The sequence below is a fragment of the Plecotus auritus genome (assembly GCF_963455305.1).
Source record: "Plecotus auritus genome assembly, chromosome: 11".
NCBI lineage: Eukaryota > Metazoa > Chordata > Mammalia > Chiroptera > Vespertilionidae > Plecotus > Plecotus auritus.
Window position 1 is genome coordinate 13,546,786 of NC_137777.1, and position 19,605 is coordinate 13,566,390.

Sequence of the window (19,605 nt, forward strand, 5' to 3'; positions counted from 1 at the left end):
TTGGATTGTGATTAAGAGATTATATATACATTTATTGGTAGTGTTGCTAAATTCTGCTGCAGAGAATAAAATACAAAGAAATCAGAACTTAAAAGGAAACATAAAAGTGCAACATATGTACATATATATTTAGCCAATTTGCATATCTGTTTCGATTTACAAACAAATGTAAAGCTAGTTCCACAGCTTTCATTATGAACATACTTTGATTTCTAGTGTTCTAGTGCTCTCTGTTCTAAAATCCAGTTTTTATTGTATTTACATCAATACAGGTTTATTTTGTTATCTAACCTAAAAGCAAGACTCTGTGAGCTGGTACTGAAGCAGCCAGATAAATCAGGAATTTTAAAACAGCTCTTTAAGAGAGGAAAGAGACACAAGAAAGGGAGGATAAAGCCTCCTCAATCTTAGATATGTAAATACAAAAAAGCAAATAACAAGAAGCAACAAGAATCACAGAAATGCCAATTCTATTCTAAACTAAAAGTTTGAATTCTAGCAACAATTCAATTAGCAGTAGCTTAGAAGTCTTTGTTCTAAAAAGTAGAACCGTTAGTTCTTTCATTATAGTTTTCTGACTATACCCAATGAACAATTATCAAGTTTTCATATTCTTTTTTAATAGCCCAAGAACATTTTTTATACATAACAGAATCATTAACAAAAGAGGCCTTCAAACATACTGCTGAATGCTTCAATATAGTTTAGGAGCCAAATTGCAATTTACATAATATTACCATTCATAAAACATTTATGACACCCAGTACAATCATGTTCAGCTGTTAACTCAGAAATACTCCATCCGTTCTTGCCTCCGGAGAATTACTGACATGGCTGAAATCGTTATGACAATCCTACAGGGCCTCTACAAGGACTGCACATAAAATGAAATAAATATGAACTACAATACAATTGTGACAACATGGCAAGCTTATAGAACTGAATTTTCCACTCTCGTAATAGCACTACAAAATTACAGTGACCATTAAATATCAGTTATTTTTCCCTATTAACTACTGAACAGAAAAAGTTTTCTGACCATGTTTTTGAAGAACAGATTGTCCTTGAAATAAACTCTAGGGGAAACTGAAAAGTGAACAAAATGAATTCCTCAAGTTCATTTGCCACACATGACAACAAGCAAAGCACTTTACACAAAAAAAAAATCCCCACACAAAATTATCCTAAAAACAAATAAATATAAGATCAAATCAATAATTTTTGAAGAAAATATAGCTCACTTTCAAAAGTTCTATTTGGTTTGTGAATAAACTTGAAAGTACTAAAATAAACCAAACAGATTCAACAATACTGACTTACCATGCGGAATTTGAAAAAAGCACTTCAAGTTTTAAGCTGAATATTTCATTCTCTCCTCTATTCCAAGACTATAAATAAAAAGAGAAAAGGGGATCCTGCAAAAATAAACAAACAAAAACAAAACAAAACCACCAACCAAAACTAACCACACAAGGAAACCTTTTTTCTTTTTGAATTCGTCACTTCAGTTGGTCTTATATTAGGGTTAGGTTTCTATAGCAAGGACTTCCCTTATCTTTCTTTCTTTAGTCATTTCCATGTTTTTATCACACAAAGCTGTGTGTTCCTAAGCTTTGAGTCACAGGTAGCTTTAGGAAGCAGTATACTGAATACAGTATGCAGTCAGTTCAAATGAACATGCCATTCTAAAGGATTACAATATGTAAAAATGCAAATAGAAAAAAATGTACAGACCTCACTGCCTTGCACTAAGAGAACCATTTTGAGAAACTGAGAAACACTGAAGCCAGGAAACAGGCATGTGCCGCACCTTCCATGAGCTCCTTTAATGCACCAGTTCTGGCTGGTTTTCCACGAAGGGGAGCACCCCACTCACATAGTAGGCAATACCAAGAGACAGCAGAGCAATGACAAAGATCAAGAGCAAAACCCTCCAGAAGCCCAGATCCTCTACAAACTCCTGCCATGTGGTTCGGAAGCTGGACAGGACGCCTTCACCTTGCTGTAGGTTGGGGTTGAGAAGGGAATGGCTTTCCATGGCGCTGTGAAAGACGCAAAGAAAAAAGAATAGGCATGAAACAACACATTTCACCCATTTCAAACACAGAAAACAATAGAAACCATTATTTAGAAAAGAGCAACTTAACAACACAATACTCACAAGCAGAAAACTGACGTATGTACATATATATCTCACACACTCATGTACTGATTTATGTATTTGGACAAGCTACCTTGAACTGTAAGTTGCTAAACTACAATAATTATGCTTCCTGGATTTGTATCTAGCAGAGTCAAAGTTAAAAGTCCTTTTCTAATAAAAAGTCCCAAGCAGGAGTCTTGAAGTAGATCAAATGAGTTGTTTACATCAGATACTAAACCACATTTATTTTAAATTTAGAAGAATTCAAAATGAAGATTCATAATTTGAGAATTTCTGTTAATGAAAATAAGCAAAGATGGGCAAATCTAAAAAATCATTTAATACAGTGTGTGAAACTTGAAGTTAAAAGAGGATTATTATTTACTTTAATCTGATCAATGAAGGAATTTCTTCTTTTATCTGTAACTAGAGGCCCGGTGCATGAAATTCGTGCACGGGGGCGGGGGGTGTCCCTCAGCCCAGCCTGCACCCTCTCCAATCTGGGACCCCTCGAGGGATGTCCAACTGCCCATTTAGGCCCGATCCTACCAGGATCGGGCCTAAACGGGCAGCCGGACATCCCTCTCACAATCCAGGACTGCTGGCTCCCAACCGCTCGCCTGCCTGCCTTCCTGATTGCCCCTAACCACTTCTGCCTGGCAGCCTGATCACCCCCTAACCACTCCCCTGCCAGCCTGATTGATGCCTAACTGCTCCCCTGCCAGTCTGTTTGCCCCTAACTGCCCTCCCCTGCAGGCCTTGTCACCCCTTACTGCCCTCCCCTGCAGGCCTGGTCCCCGCAACTGCTCTCCCCTGCAGGCCTGGGTCTCTCCAAACTGCCCTTCCCTGCAGGCCCAGTCGCCCCCAACTTCCCTCCTCTGCCGGCCTTGTTACCCCTAACTGCCCTCCCCTGCAGGCTTGATTGCCCCCAACTGCCCTCCCTTGCAGGCCTGGTCCCTCCCAACTGCCCTCCCCTGCTGGCCATCTTGTAGCGGCCATCTTGTGTCCACATGGGGGCAGCCATCTTGTGTGTTGGAGTGATGGTCAATTTGCATATTACTCTTTTATTAGATAGGATAGAGATCTGGTGCTGGTTTGCCCTGAAGGGTGTCCCGGATCAGGGTGGGGGTTCCCTTGGGGCATGGGGTGGCCTGGGCGAGGGGCCTGTGGTGGTTTGCAGGCCGGCCACGCCCCCCAGTGACCCAAGCGAAGGCCCTGGTATCTGGGATTTATTTATCTGCTATAATTGAAACTTTGTAGCCTTGAGTGGAGCCAAGCCTCCAGCTTGCTCTGTGGCTGCAGCCATTTTTGTTGGGATTTATTTATCTTCTATAATTGAAACTTTGTAGCTTTGAGTGGAGGCCTGGGCCTGCCAGGCTATGCGGAACGCTTGGCTTCCTTCACTGCCGGGGAAACCCAAGCTTCTTGCTTGCTCCATGGGCGCAGCCATTTGGTTGGATTAATTTGCATACTCACTCCTGATTGGCTGGTGGGTGTGGCTTGTGGGTGTAGCAGAGTGGTGGTTAATTTGCATATTACTCTTTTATTAGATAGGATTCTCTAATAATGGAAGCTTACTTCTCAATCTGTTGTACATTTGAACAAGTCTACTCATTAGGAATTCTTTTTAATTGTTTCCTCCCACTGGTTTTAGTTTTACAATAATCCTATATAATAAAAGGCTAATATGCAACTCGACCAAATGGCAGAATGACCAGTCGCTATGACATGCACTGACCACCAGGGGCCCGATGCTCAATGCAGGAGCTGCCCCCTGGTGGTCAGTGTACTCTCACAAGGAGGGTGCCGCTCAGCCAGAAGCCCTGAGCCAGGATCATGGCTGGTGAGCACAGTGGTGGTGGCAGGAGCCTCTCCCGCTTCCGTGGCATGCTAAGGATGTCCGATTGACAGCTTAGGCCCACTCCCTCTAGAGAGTGGGCCTAAGCCGTCAGTCAGACATCCCCCGAGGGCTCCCAGACTGCGAGAGGGTGCAGGCTGGGCTGAGGGACCCCGCCCCCACCACCCCAGTGCACGAATTTCACGCACCAGGCCTCTAGTACAGAATAAGATTATTTCTCTTCTGCATAATGGCTGAACCTGGTTGAAATAAGGTAATACAAACACCATAAAAGCGTTGACTCTGGCTTTCAGAACTCTATCAAGGAGAAATATGACTGCTATAAACAGAAAACAGTATATCTGACTTCCGTATCTGAAAGCCCGCACTATGATGAGTTCAAAGATCAAAGGGATTAGCACCCACAATTATGTCACAACACGAAGGCCCAACAGCAGGCTATCATTTAGATTAAAGCCACAATGACCATAATCATATGTTTCAACTATCTATTGCTTAGAAAAAGTCATTACTACCCTCCCTAAACCCTTTCATAGTCTTCCAACCACCTGGGTATAAAACAATGCAAACAGCATAAAACAGTGTCTTAAAGTCTGGTTCACTATATAAAATGAGCAGGTGTGGTTTTTTTTTAATCTACAGCTTCATTTTACTTCTTGACACTGTCAACCAGAGTCCTTCAGCCTTTCCGATTAGAGGCCTTCTCTCATCACGGGAAGCTGACTTCCTACTGAGCCAGTGTGCTTGACACCCACAATTTTTCATATTAAAAGATGTTTATTCTCTGAATACAAGAAGACATTTTCAGTGGGAATTTACAACAATACAAAAATTTAGGAAAACTGAAGCAAGTTTAAAATAAGATTAGAATGTTAAAAAGGTTTAAACATGTAAAACCAAAACCCGATAAAATAGGTCTGAAGTTAATTCTGACATAAAATTTACTGATTATACCTGAGCTGACATGCTCTCATACTCAAAGATGTTAGATGTAAAATGGGAATTCATTGAGCCTTCTCCAGGAGCTCATCACACTCTGCCCATCAGAATTTTCTACAGTGACTCTGTTCAACGAAATATTTCTACTGTCCTCGGAATACCCACTTCTAGCATGATGGTGTGTGTGCATGTGAATTTTTGGGTACATTTGTCATCTACACTGTCTTAGACAACCTGTACCTACAAAAAGGAACTAAATTAAACTTAGGATATAGGGGGAGTAGGGAAATATTTCTCACCAACTTGATTTATACAGGCCCGTAAGAAATTATGCTGCCTGGCCAGTATGGCTCAGTGGCTGAGTACTGACCTATGAACCAGGAGGTCCCGGTGTGATTCCCAGTCAGGGCAAATGCCCAGGTTGTGGGCTTCATTCAGGAGGCAGCCAATTAATGATTCTCTCTCATCACTGATGTTTCTATCTCTCTCTCTCTCACTCCCTTCCTCTCTAAACTCAATAAAAATATTTTTTTAAAGAAATAAATTATGCTATGTCTCAAAGCCTAAGGGAAATGGAAAATACTATAGTAAATGCATTCAAACTCTTGGTTTACTTTCTGCTCTAGAAAAGGTAAATTGTTACACAGCCATGCCATAATGCCATGTGCAAGCCAATTCCTTTAAGCTTTTTCTCACTTTTTAATTAATATACAATTCTGATACCACAAAATTTATCTTTTTAATGTGCACAATTCAGTGGTTTTTAGTATATTCACAAAGTTGTACAAAAATTTCCAACTAATTCCAAAACATTTTTATCATTTCTGCAAGAAACTCCATACCCATTAGCAGTCATTACTACCCACTGTCCCTTCCTGCAGCTCCTGGCAACCACTAATCTACTTTCTATTCATCAATTCTGGACACTTCATATAAATGGAATCATATAATATATGGCCTTTTATGACTGACTTATTCTCATGTAGCATGATTTCAAAGTTTTCCCTTGTTGTAGTTTGTATCAGTATTTCATTACTTTTTATGGTGGAATAATATTCCACTGGATGGATAGAAGACACTTTATTTATCAGTTGATGGAACTTTTGGGTGGTTTCTACCTTTTAGCTATTTGAATAATGCTGCTATGAACATTAGTGTACATGCTTTTGTGTGAACATATCTTCAATTTTCTTCAGTATACACCTAGAAGTGAAATTGCTGGTTCATGTGGTGACACTGTGTAACTTTTTAATGAACTGCCAAACTGTTTTACATTCCTACCAGCAATGTATGAGGGTTCCAATTTCTCCACATCCTCACCAACACTTGTTATTGCCCATCTTTTAGAGTATAGTCATCCAACTGGGTATGAAGTGGTATTTCATTGTGGTTTGATTTGCATTTCCCTAATGACTAATGATGTTGCCTTTAAGCTTTTTAATTGAAGCTTAAACCACTGCATTTTTATCATGATGCTGAGGTTCAGAAGACAGGACAACCAAGATAGGAAAACCAGGTAGAACAAATATTAAAATTCAATTTCTGAAGAACTGGCTTTATATATGATGTAAATAATATAAATTCTCATACTGAAGTGAAATGAAAGTTATGTGAAAGAAGCAGGAATATACTGAGCTGCTCAAAATACTAATTACTTCTTAAGTAATCACAACTGAGGCAAAATGAGTTAAAAATCAATTTCTGATAAAGAGATGCCAAGAAACTAGCTATTAACGAAATATACCAAGCAAGGTCTCAAAAATATACCTAGCAAAAACAAAAGCACATTCTTGAAAATTTCTCATGGTAAGAAAGCTTGAAGTAATTTACTACTACTTTATAGAAAGATGAAAATAACTTGCAAGTTATTTTGGAAGAACATTCTGTAACAAATAACAGATAACAATGTTATTAAATTGCTTATGGCATTCTGACAGATCCAAAGTACACAGGTGAGAGAAAGAGGCCTTGTAAATGCTTCTCTGACTTCCTGCTTATTTTATCTACTTGTCAGCTTCCAGTGATAACTCAGGAGAAACATGCACTATTCTAGAAGTAAAACTCTTTCACCTCTTTGACAGCAATAAATATTTAAAAGTATGGGAACAACACAGTCATAAGCTTCAGAGTGAAATGAATGGTTCAAATGAATATAATACCAGCCAGCACATGAAGAGGGAGGAAAGCAATCACGTGGACAAAGGAATTGCAGGGTGAACTATGCAAAATAGAGAAGATTCCATGTAGAACTCAAAGAAACAATGATCCTGATGGTCTAAGTCAGTGGTCGGCAAACTCATTAGTCAACAGAGTGGCAAACGGCTGCTCGCAAGCCGCATGTGGCTTGCGAGCCGCAGTTTGCCGACCACTGGTCTAGGTGGTCTATCAGGGGTCCTCAAACTACGGCCTGCGGGCCACATGCGGCCTGCCGAGGACATTTATCTGGTCCGCCGGGTGCCGCTGCCTGTCCTGCTTAGCAGCCGACTCGTCCCGGGCCCGCAGTGTGCATAGGAATTTGTTCATAGTTTTTTTTTAAACTATAGTCCGGCCTTCCAACGGTCTCTGAGGGACAGTGAACTGGCCCCCTGTTTAAAAAGTTTGAGGACCCCTGGATCCTAAATCCACCTCTGATCACTCAGTTACTGGGTCAACACCTGATGAGGGCCCTTGAAATACATTCCACTGAACATTGTGGGGGGAGACTATTAAAAGCCCCTAGTCCTTCTTACCTGGTAAAATCTAGAAGGCTTACACTCCATGGTGGTCAATGAATCTACATGCTAGCACAACAACGTCTGGCTCACTGACTATCTGTTGAGCCAGTGAGGCCAGGAGAAAAAATGGTCTGTCACCTTTTCAGCACCCCCTGAACAGTGTCCTGAACTGCTTCTAGATGAGAAATTATGAGACTTAAGACCCAGTCAGTCACTGTCTTAGCTTCAATTACTCACAGGAGCCCAAATTTTATTTGTTCCAGCTCATGGAAAAGTCACTTTCACTTTCACATCACTGAACTGTGTACATGTTAAATTTATCTCCTTTCTCTCCTCCTGTTTTCCTTGTCCTCAGCAGTCCATTTCCTACCCTTGAAACTACCTTTTGGTCTTTTCTAATATTGTCCAAGGTCTTAGCCTTACTTATCCTTCTCTCCCTTTCTGACACTCCATTCCTTTTGTGACTGTACTCAAACCCTCAAACCCCACTCGCTTCCCTCACCTTCAGTTCTAGCCACCTCTGCTCCCTGGCACTGCCGCTGCAGCAGGCTCCCTTGCACGGATCATTATGTGCATGGGGCACACAGTGCTTTCTGTTAACAGCTTCTCAACTGTTATCGGGAGCCACAGGGACCCATATAGAATTCAAAGGAAGTATCAAAGCTCTGTGCTTGAAAGCAAATAAACAGAAAACTCACAAAGTTGTCATAGAAGATCCAGGGACTCAAAGTGACTTGCCCGTTGAAAAATTATATCTTAAGTACCTTTCACTCTCAGCTGTCTGCATGGTCTCCAGTTTTGAGTGGGTTCCTCTGTTAAATCCTTTTACTTCCTGTTCTTCCAAAGATTCCAGCAATCGGATGACATCTTTATTCACTCCCCTGCGCTTTGCCAGAACTAAAGGTGTAGCACCTTGATGATTGCTAAAAAAAAAAGGTCAAAAAGATAAAGAGGTCATCACAGTAGTTGTACTACATTGCTAGTACCTACTTGTGTAGATAGGCCCAACTAAGCCAAAATGAAAATCCAGAGCAGAACCAATGATCAAGCTGAAACCTGAATTCTGAGTTAGGGGAAAAGAAAAAGGGAAGTATAGGCAAAAGAGTGAATAAATGAGAATAAATAAGAAAAAGAGGGCAATCTCTCAGAAATTGGCTGGAAAATCTAACTCTAGATTCACTTTCATTTGACATTTACATTTTATGGGAAGAATGTTTATATTCTTTAAATATATATTTTATTGATTTTTTACAGAGAGGAAGGAAGAGGGATAGAGAGTTAGAAACATCGATGAGAGAGAAACATCGATCAGCTGCCTCCTGCACACCCCCCACTGGGGACATGCCCGCAACCAAGGTACATGCCCTTGACCGGAATCGAACCTGGGACCTTTCAGTCCGCAGGCCGACGCTCTATCCACTGAGCCAAACCGGTTTCGGCTGTTTATATTCTTTAAAAAGTCTAAAAATTAGCCTGGCAGGCATGGCTCAGTGGTTGAATGTTGACTGGTTCAATTCCTGGTCAGGACACATGCCCAGGTTGCGGGCTTGATCCCCACTGTGGGGCATGCAGGATCAATGATTCTCTGTCAACACTGATGTTTCTCTCTCTCTCTCACTCTCTCTCTTCCTCTCTGAAATCAATTAAAAAATATATATATTAAGTCTAAGAATTTAAAAAATCCCAAAAGCAACCAAAATAAATAGCTTTGGTTTACCTAGCTATTTACTAATAACACTAACAACAGGAAGAGCCCGAATCACTGAATCCTGTAGTCAATTCCCACCACATACTGTCTGTATAGTAGCAGAACCACTGTCTTATTCATATTTAGAGACATTAAAGCACCAATAAACTAGGGCAACATGTAACTGTGGTCAAGCTCAGCTTTAAAGGTCAAGCTCAGCTTTAAAGGTGGCCAGACATCTTTCCCACTCAAGAAGGAAAGTATCTCTAAAACAAATGAAGAGAACCACTTCTTCAAATGGTTCGGTATAAAAAGGACTCTGAGCCTCACAGAGATTATGAAGCTGGCACAGAATGTTGTATGATAGAAGGCAAACAAGTTTTGGAATCAGGTGGAACTAGGTTCAAATTCTAGCTATGTGACCTTTGTCAAGTCATTTAACCTTTCTTGTCACAACTATTTTATCTGTCAAGTGAAGATAATACCTACTACAAGAGCTATTCCTTTTGAGCTAACATAAGTAAACAGAGAGCCCAGCCCATAATAGATTTTCAACCAATTTTAGTTCTTCTTTTTTTCTTGTCTTACAATACACAATTACTAGCAGAACCTACCCACTATTTTCCTAGAAGAACCTATACTGCTTCAGCATAAATCTAAAAGTCAACCCCTTGTTCCCTCATTCCCCTAACAAGATTCCATTGTTCTCAAAGCTCTTCTGAATGTATCCCTACAGTTGATCAATGAGGAAACAAAATCAATAGACTCCAAGATTAGCCCACTGGGTGGAGATTAATGGGAAGAAATGACTAGACTTCAAAAACCACAGAGAACTTACCAAATATCAATTTTGAGTCCATTGGAAACTAAGAATTGAATAGTATCCACATGACCACAGAGATGAAGAGCTGTGTTCCCTTGATAATCTGTGGCCAGGAGATCAGCACCAAATTTATGCAACAACTGGCAGATGTCTACGTTCCCGCGGGCTGCAGCAAGGTGAAGGCCTGTTCTGCCCCTGCTGTCACGAATGTTGGGGTCAAAGCCACTTTCCAGAAGCCGCTTGGGATAGTTAAAGTCTCCGTCAATGCAGGCTTGTAGCAAGGGCACGTTAGTCTGAGAAGAATCATTTACAAAAACGTAGGACATTGTTCTGATGTGGTGGATGCCTGTAACGAAATATGAGGTAAGACTCAGTGAAGCCAAACTAAATCAAGACAATGAAGTCATTTAGAAAAGCACGTTTTGTTATCCTTCTTGGCCTCCTGCCTCCAATGAATTACCTCTCCAAACAGAAACTATAACCAAGTTATCAATTACATTTTATTTTCCATTAAAATGTCTTATTTCCTTCATATCTGCTGGGTCAAATTTGCAATTAAATTACTATAAAGCTTTATTTTGCCTTTTACCATGTAAAAAAGAGTAACCTATTTTTAAAGTTAAGCAAGATATAACTGCTTAAAGTTTAGAAAACAAAGATACATGTAGAAAGACGCATTTAGAAAACAAAGATACATCCTTAGACTTCACACACACACACATGCAAGCACACGCTCCTCATATTCTTTTTTTTTTTTTTTTTTTTTTAATTTTTTTTTTAATTTTTATTTTATTGATTTTTTACAGAGAAGAAGGGAGAGGGATAGAAAGCTAGAAACATCGATGAGAGAGAAACATCGATCAGCTGCCTCCTGCACATCCCCCACTGGGGATGTGCCCGCAACTAAGGTACATGCCCTTGACCGGAATCGAACCCGGGACCCTTCAGTCCGCAGGCCGACGCTCTATCCACTGAGCCAAACCGGTTTCGGCTCCTCATATTCTTATTTAAAACAAAGTAATTCCTTCATATATTTGCTTCTTATTGTATTTGAGATATTCTATATGGTAAACAGAACTACCTGCTCAAAAGTTAACTAATCAGCATTAAAAAAACCCCAGCAAAATCAATACTTAATAAGTTTCTGCTAACTGTTGTTTATAGTACAAACTTCAAAATTTAATAGAAAGAGAAAAGCTAAGGAAAGCAACAAACTCAATTTAAAAATTGAAAATATCATAAATCATTTCAGATTGTCCATCTTTTTTACAGTTTTGAACCTTTTCTCCTCTGTCCTATGGTTATCTAAATATCTGATTTTATCCCTGGCCGGTGTGGTTCAGTTGTTTGGGCATTGTCCTATGCACTGAAAGGTTGCTGGCTCCATCCCTGGTCAGGGCATTTGCCCAGGTTTTGTTTGGGCTCAATCCCCAGGAGGGGGAGTGCAGGAAGCAGCTGATCAATGTTTTGCTCTCACATCGATGTTTCTTTCTCTCCCGCTTCCTCTCAAATTAAATTTTTTTAAAAAGCCCTAGCTGGTATGGCTAAGTGGATAGAGCATCAGCCAGCAACTGAAGGGTCCTGGATTCAATTCCAGTCAAGGATACATGCCTGGATTGCAGGCTCGATTCCCAATAGGGGGCATGCAGGAGGCAGCCAATCAATGATTCTCTCTCAACACTGATGTTTTGATCTCTCTCCCTCTCCTTTCCTCTCTAAAATCAATAATAAATAAATATATATAATTAATAAGTAAATATTTTTTAAAGATTTAATTAATTAATTAATATCTAATTTTACCAAACTCCCATTGTCTGAAGACTGAGATGAGGAAAACCAGGTCTGTTTAAAGTAACTGACGAGTAATAAAAAGGAAGAACAAACTGTAATAAAGTAGTGAAAAGGAAGAACAAACAGGCTCTGTTGCCCACAAATAAGAAAAAATGTCAGAAAGATAAAACAAAAAGAATCAAATTATGTGTCATCAGCAGAGAACCAACTGCACTCCCAAAATTCACTCTCAGTCACCAAAATTCAGAATGCCTATTTTTCATGTCAGTGGTGGCTAGATCGCCTGATTGTCCCTCTCTTCTGTTCAGTGTGAAAGAATCCCTGGCTCAGATCTATCTGCGGTCTCTCCCACACGGCTGACCTGCTCCTGAACTGTGGTGCTGCTCCACCTTCACGCTTCCGCTGGCACCAGCCAGGTGTCCCCTCTGCACACTGAGAGATATTTCGAGAGAACCGTCTGTCCCACTGTATTCTTATTGTTGAGGGACTGTGGCAGAGGGGCTATGGACAGGCAGTGTGGCCCATAAAAAATCAACATAAATTTGTTAAGCAAACATTTACTGTGTGCCTGAAATGTGCCAGTGCCATGCTAAGTGGTGGGGTTTAAAGTCCAAATCCCAAATGTACAGCTCTGGCTGAAATTCAGGTTAACCTTTCACTGGTCATTCATGTTCACTGTTTCTAACCCCTTTAAATAAACTTGTACAGAGAAATAATTAGTGGTACTTTATGAAGCTTCATTACAATATGTAAGTCAGGTTCTATCATAAGGGCTATCAGTGCTGGATTGGAAGTGAAGACCAGGGCTGACAAACTATATGTGAGGGCTAGTCCCACAATAGTGTCAACAAATAACATGGCGACTGAGAATACACAAAACATCTGCCCTCCTCAACTGTTTCCTAGTTCTCTGCGATTCTCTAGTACAACTTAGACAAGCTTCCTGTCACAGAGCCACTTCATTGATTTTCTTAAACTAGAGGCCCAGTGCATGAAAATTCATTCACTGGAGGAGAGGTCCCTCAGCCCAGCCTGCCCCCTCTCACAGTCCGGGAGCCCTCAGGGGTGGGAGGCAACCCGGCAATCAGGGGAAGGCGACACCCCATCACATCTCTGTTGCTGCGACCGCTGGCAGCGCAAGCGCAAGTGCAAGCCTCAGCCGGCCCTGGTTACCTGAGCCTTGGGCAACCCTGGGCAGCTGGGCAGCCGCCATCCAAGGTTGCCTGCACCTCGTGCCAGCCCTGGGCGGCTGGGGGGCTGGGGGACTCTGGAGGCAGGTGCACAGAGTGGTGGCCCTGCCATGCGCCTGCCACCCAAGTGGGGCTGAGGGGACTGGGCGCCGCCATCTTGTGGCTGTGGGCACTGCCATCTTTGAGGGTGGGGCAGTCAATTAGCATATTCCCTCCTTATTGGCTGTGAGTGCTGCCATCTTTTGTGACGGTGTGAGGGTCAATTAGCATATTCCTTCTTTATTAGATAGGATACTCTCATTCACCTAAAGCCTGGTATTTTCCTTCCTTGTCCTGAGCCTGGAGCTAAGTCTCTATGACAAAAGCCTCTCTCTAATACATAATATGGCTTTAATTTTCCATGTTAAAATGGTGCAGGGTGGGTTACCCTGAAGATAGCAGGGTTCACATTATGAGAAGAACAAGTTTTGCTTCTTGTTTGGAGATAGAATTATAGATTATAAAGCCACCCCTGCCCATAATCTTAATGTTCCCTTAAATCCACAGGAAGACATTACTGCCATTTTCTTTTGATCTGACACGGCCCCATAAGAAAATAAACTTGATCAAATTACAGATTTGTGTGATGTCAAACAATATTATACAAATACATTAGATCTAATTCCTAGAAACCTGCCAAGAAAATGTCTATGACCCCAATTAGATCTTAACCACTAGAAATCTATTCATAGCTTCCTCAAGAAGTTATGGAAGTGAATAAAATCAGTAAGATTGTCTTAGAAGGGCCAGGGATATACTAAATTATCATAGATCATATGGCTACAATTTCAATTTTTAACCTTTGAGTTATCTAACCAAAATAAAGACACAATATGTATTTGAGTTCTTAACGTTAAAAAAAAAAAAAAAAAAGGTAGGCCTCTTTCTGAAAGCATGGTACTAAGTAAATTTAAAGAGGAATTGAGAATACTGTCCTTTCAGGATATGCCAGTACTATGAAGAACATTTGAAGAAGGAAGTATATAAGTAGAATCTTCTAAATTTTACTTCCAAGGCTCAAAAAGAATTACTAGATGTTCAACAGGAGTAATTTTTAGATAGAGCTAGATCCGCCATGACAGATACATTTTTACGTTATTTCTAAACTTGTGGAGAATTCCCATTTTGTCTTATTTCCAATAGTTTAATCTAATTTGACTGGGTCTAAAATTCTTAACTTTATACAGTAAAGGTGAGGTTAATGTGAAATGTGTGAATTACAGAATACTACTTTAAGGAAGGCCAGTTCATTATGTTTAAGTTCATATAATAATTAAAAGTAGGCTAATCACATATTACTTAGTAGAGGTTCTTAGAAATCAAAGTAATAAAAAGGGAAAAAAGAATTTGTTTGTATATCTGCTATTACTATGCAAACAACTGCTTAGCAACATCTGAGATACATAATAGTTAACATTTATTAAATTACTATACTCCAGGCACTATTTAAGTGTTTTTTCTTGTAATCACTGGTATAATCCTCATAAAAATTCTGTAAGGTAAGTACTATCATTATCCTCATTTTATGGGTAAAAAAATTAAGTCACTTAGTTTGTTTTTATAAGATTCTTTTTAATACAATAAATCAGTTTAACAAACCTTTCTATCAAAGATTACATAAAGGGAAACATTAGTTCTAGTCCACAAATTCTGAATTAACTCCTTACAATTATTTTATTGAAAATAAACTTCTTTTTAAACTGTGGAAAAACAGTATCTGGAAATGTTTCTTACTTTACAGGAAACATCAATTCAGCTCATATATTCTGAATCAACTCTTTGCAATCATCTCACATAAATAAAATTTTAAAAGTGTGGAAAAAACAACAATAAAATATTTAGAAATGTTTCCTACTTTACAAGAAGTGACTAAATTCCTGGACTCATTATTTTCAAGTATTTCTTATTCAATGAAGTAGAGAGAAAACACCTAAAATTTTCTTTCTCCATCAGGAAATTTAAAAAAATCAAAAAAGGATTTCTGATATGCATTTCCTGCAATATTTATATTACTTTATTATTTGTTTGTATTATTAAAATGTAGTTACAATTCAAGTTTTAGAAAGATACTGGCTTAAAATAAATCAAAATTAAATTTTCACAAAGGGAATATTGGTCATCTTGGATATTTTATTTCACTCTAATACCTTTCAGTATTTTCCAAAATCTTTACTGTGTAATTTTACCATATTTAAAATTCTTAGTAAGAGACTTCTCCCATTGAAAGTTTTCAGTTTGTAACTTGTCCTGTCTAATAGAGGGAATGTGCTAACTGACCATCACGCCCTCACAAGATGGCACCGCCCACAGCCATAAGGAGGGAATATGCTAATTGACTGCCACGCACTCAAAGATGGCAGCACCCAGTCCCCTCCGCCCTGCTGGGGCGGCAGTCACATGGCACAGCAGTCACATGGCACGGCCAGGCCCACCCCCAGGTGGGTCTGGCCGCTCCGTGCGCTTGCCTCCAGAGTCCCCCAGTCCTCTCAACCCCATAGCTGCCCAGGGCCGGCCCAAGGCACGGGCAAGCCTCGGATGGCGGCTGCCCAGCCACCCAGGGCCGCCCGAGGCTCAGGTAACAAGGGCCAGCCAAGGCTTGCACTGCTGGCAGTGGCAGCAGCAGAGGTGTGATGGGGGCATCACCTTCCCCTGATGGCCAGGTCGCCTCCTGCCCCTGAGGACTCGTGGACTGTGAGAGGTGGCAGGCCAGGCTGAGGGACCTCCCTCTCCAGTGCATGAATTGTCATGCACTGGGCCTCTAGTAATTATGTAATAAAGACATTAAATTAAGCAATGGGTGGTCAATCTGCAGTCTTTCATGCACATATAGTGGTTCTGTAAAAGCTTATTTGATTTTTTTTAAAGAAAATACGTTTTTTCCCTACAGCAACACTTTATTTATATGGCCTAATGGTGCCACCTAGTGGTCTACCTGGGCTTCAAGTGCAACTGGAGCATCTAGTAAAGGTATAAAGCAAGAAGAGTGCCACTGAAGTTTCTCTAATTTCAGTTACTTATCATTATAATCCTCACTAACTCTGAATTTGTGAAAATTTTGAGTTCGGATGAAGTTAAATTTTTCTTTTAAAAAGTTTACCAAACAAATTAATGTCACAAATATAATTCCAGGCCGATTCCAAAATCTAAACCTCATTGACCCCACTTCAGCAGATTTCATTTACACAGAATGAAAGTGCTACAAAAATGGCATTCTTGCTTATTCATTTATTTGGTGTTATTTAAAAATATAGGAATTACAACTTTTGCAAAGAATTTCTTATTTTCTAAATAGTCCACAAAACTTAAACCATGTTTCACCTAAAATAGTTTGAAGGCACACAGGATTGTACTCATAGGCGAAACTTAAATATTTCCATGAAAATTCAGAGGTGGAATGGTCATCTAGGATCTTCTAACCCAATCTCCTTATTTTGTAGATAAGGATACCAAGAACCAGAAAGGCTGTAATTTTTGTTTTTAATCCTCACTGGAGGATATGTTTATTGATCTTTAGAGAGAGAAGGGGAGTGGGGAGGGACATGATGTGAGAGACACATTGATTGGTTGCCTCCGGCACAGGACCCCAATCCGGCTGGGGATCGAACCTGCAACCCAGGTATGTGCCCCTGGGGAGGAATCAAAGCCGACTGAGACCCTTCAGCACATGGGCCAGTGCTCTAATCACTGCGCCACACCAGCCAGGGTGCCGAGAGACATTTCAATGAAAGAGGCAGTACCACTTGGCGATAGGAAAAGCTGACTGATATTAGGACTAAAAATGCCACCGAAGTTAAAATGCCTAGATCAGTGGTCAGCAAACTCATTAGTCAACAGAGCGGCAAACCGCGGCTCCCGAGCCGCAGTCTGCCGACCACTGGCCTAGATGACCTGTTCTAACACTGTCACGCTTAGAACTTAAAAAAAAAAAAAAATCATGTAAGTTCCAGGTATACAACATTATTAATTTAACATCTGTATACTCTAAAAGAAATCACCCCTGGCCGTAGCTGGTGTGGCTCAGTGGTTGAGCGTGGACCCATGAACCAGGAGGTCACAGTTCCATTCCCGGTCAGGGCACATGCCCAGGTTGTGGGCTTGATCCCCAGTGCGGGGCGTGCAGGAGGCACCGATCAATGATTGTCTCTCATCATTGATGTTTCTCTCCCTCTCCCTCTCCCTTCCTCTCTGAAATCAATATACACATATACACATACTATATGTGTATGTGTATATGTACCAGTGTGTGTGTGTGTGTGTGTGTGTGTGTGTGTGTGTGTGTGTGGAGAGAGAGAGAGAGAGAGAGAGAGAGAGAGAGAGAGAGAATAGATATAACTCGTCCTCGAAGCAGAGCACTGTGTTGGAAAATCTGGGGAGTAAGCAACCTGCCTCTCAGCATCGCATGTTAATTACGGGGCAAATGCTGGGTTTTTTAACCCGGGCACCGGGGCCAGGGGCCATTCTGGGCATCCGCTTACATCCCAGCGGCTTCGGTTGAGCTAACTGCGGGCTCCTCGCGACCGACCGCGTCCTGTCGGCGCTAACGCGGCTAAAGCGCACGCGTGGCCCAGGCCCCAGACGGAGGCCGGCTGGGCTGCGGCTCGGCTCGGACCTCCGGGTCCCCGCGCCGCCGCGGCCGGCGAACGCAGGCTGACTCCCTCCGGACCGCCACAGCCTCACCGCAAACGCAAACAGGACGCCACGGGCCCCCGCAGGCCTTCCCCGGCCCTGACAGCCGCACGGCCACCCCAGCCCCCCCACCGCCGGCCCGCAAGGACCGGTCCGATGCCCTGCGGCCGCCGCGTAGGTGCGGGAAGCCCGGGCGGCCTCGCCCCTCAGGCCCCGCGGCCAGGCCCTGGGCCGCCTCTCTCCGGTGCTTCGGGGCTGGCAGGGCAGGGGTCAGTGGCTTCCGCCCTGGGCGGTCCAGGGCCCCCTCCCAAGGTACCTTGGAATCGGCGAGCAGATGTGTCAGCGGCGGCACCTTCCCGGCGGCGAGGATGACGGCGGGCGGAGGTGAGAGGCGGCCACCGAGACAAGCGGAGCCCGTCGGGGCCAGAGCGGCCTCACGCTGCGGCGGCCGCGCGCCCCCTGGCGGCGGACGGCGCGCACGGCGGCTCGGACGGCTCTCAATCAGAAACTCTGTCTCCTCTGAATTAAGCAAAGTACCCAAACTGCTGCATGGGAGAAGGGACCTTAAAACGTTTCCTCCGATCTGAGCCCGGGAGCATTTTGCAACTTTCACGTGCTTTCCTAAATATACATCCTACCCTCTCAGCTAAATGAAGGCCTCCAAGGCAAGGACAGTTGCATGAAGATCTACAGGCATCAATGAACAATTGCTGCCCGCTAGGTAAGTCTGCCCTATAACCCAAATCGATACATTAGTGTTAGCAACTAATGACGGAGTGCTCTAACTCTAAAATAGGACCTTGAGTTTTTATTTTTCTCAAAAACGGTTTAAATATTTACACTCCATTTTTTAGGACTTCCAGACTAAATGCAACACACATGTGTACAGCCGAAACTAAAAATGGGGAGACTGGGGGAGGGGAGTTCATTTGCTGAAAACAAGTCCTACCGCCAAGAAGACTTCCCTCTGCACATCGGTCATCCCTCCCCTGGATTCTGGCATACTTGCCCACCCGTGCCACCCTCATGCCCACCCATTCAAGGACTGTTATTCAGTCTAACAGTTTGTTCTTGAAAATGTCATGTAACTCTTTAGGATTATTGTCAAATTTGAGAAAACCTCTATCAAATTCCTTTCGTGTAAGAAGTATAAGATTTCAGGGCATTCCACGTGTTCTTGTGCAGTGAGTGACTAATCACAAATATTATTCTTCTGATTGATGACACTTATAAATCAATTTGTCATGGGCATCCTTGCAATTGTGTGTTAAGTTTATAATATTTTCATTGATGCCTGTTAATTTTGTCAAATCAGCCAAGAATTTCAGTCTTTTCCCAAAATGTTCAAACAATTCACTCTTCTTCATTAATTGGTCTATTAAACAATCTGAGAGTCTATTCACTACTTCTGTTTAAATGTATCTCTCCTCTCCTTCTTCATGAAGTACTGTTTTTGTTTGATCTGAAAAATGTAGGGACTATGCAGACAGCTTTTTTCCTTGATGAGACTAAGGGAATGAATTGCATGCTACACATAGTTTGTGACTCCTTCATATCACCACACCTGGGGACTTTAGCAGGATGGGATGGGCCGTAAGGACTATTTATGGAAGCCACTTCCACACCCCAGCAATAAGTTAGCACCTCGTGGAAGCGACCACAAACCACAGAATCTTATCCCACTAACCGAAAACCAAAGTATCCCCAACTGCATTTATGCTCAGCCAGAGCCCCAGAATGTCTGCAGCTACTCCACGCTACTCCACCAAAGGAGAGGAGAGTCTTTGAGAAGTCT

General features: G+C 41.9%; 1 protein-coding gene across 1 annotated transcript; it reads right to left on the reverse strand.

Annotated features, from left to right (window-relative positions):
• On the reverse strand, nucleotides 1-18,255 carry ANKRD46 (ankyrin repeat domain 46). The gene is made up of 4 exons (XM_080647257.1): nucleotides 18,127-18,255; nucleotides 10,180-10,510; nucleotides 8,419-8,577; nucleotides 1-2,042 (listed from the first exon to the last, which is right to left on the reverse strand). Exons 2-4 carry the CDS (start codon nucleotides 10,488-10,490, stop codon nucleotides 1,826-1,828), a joined length of 687 nt encoding a protein of 228 aa, XP_080503383.1. The 5' UTR covers nucleotides 10,491-10,510; nucleotides 18,127-18,255; the 3' UTR covers nucleotides 1-1,825.
• Between the last annotated feature and the right edge of the window lie 1,350 nt (nucleotides 18,256-19,605).

What these genes read in the sequence shown, in the direction of transcription:
- ANKRD46 (XM_080647257.1), bottom strand. Translation starts at nt 10,490, where the DNA reads ATGTCCTACGTTTTTGTAAATGATTCTTCTCAGACTAACGTGCCCTTG. An exon ending in GGACTCAAAATTGATATTTG is followed by an intron (nt 8,578 to 10,179) that starts GTAAGTTCTCTG and finishes TTTTTTTTTTAG; the next exon opens with CAATCATCAAGGTGCTACAC. An exon ending in CAGACAGCTGAGAGTGAAAG is followed by an intron (nt 2,043 to 8,418) that starts GTACTTAAGATA and finishes CGTCTTTCACAG; the next exon opens with CGCCATGGAAAGCCATTCCC.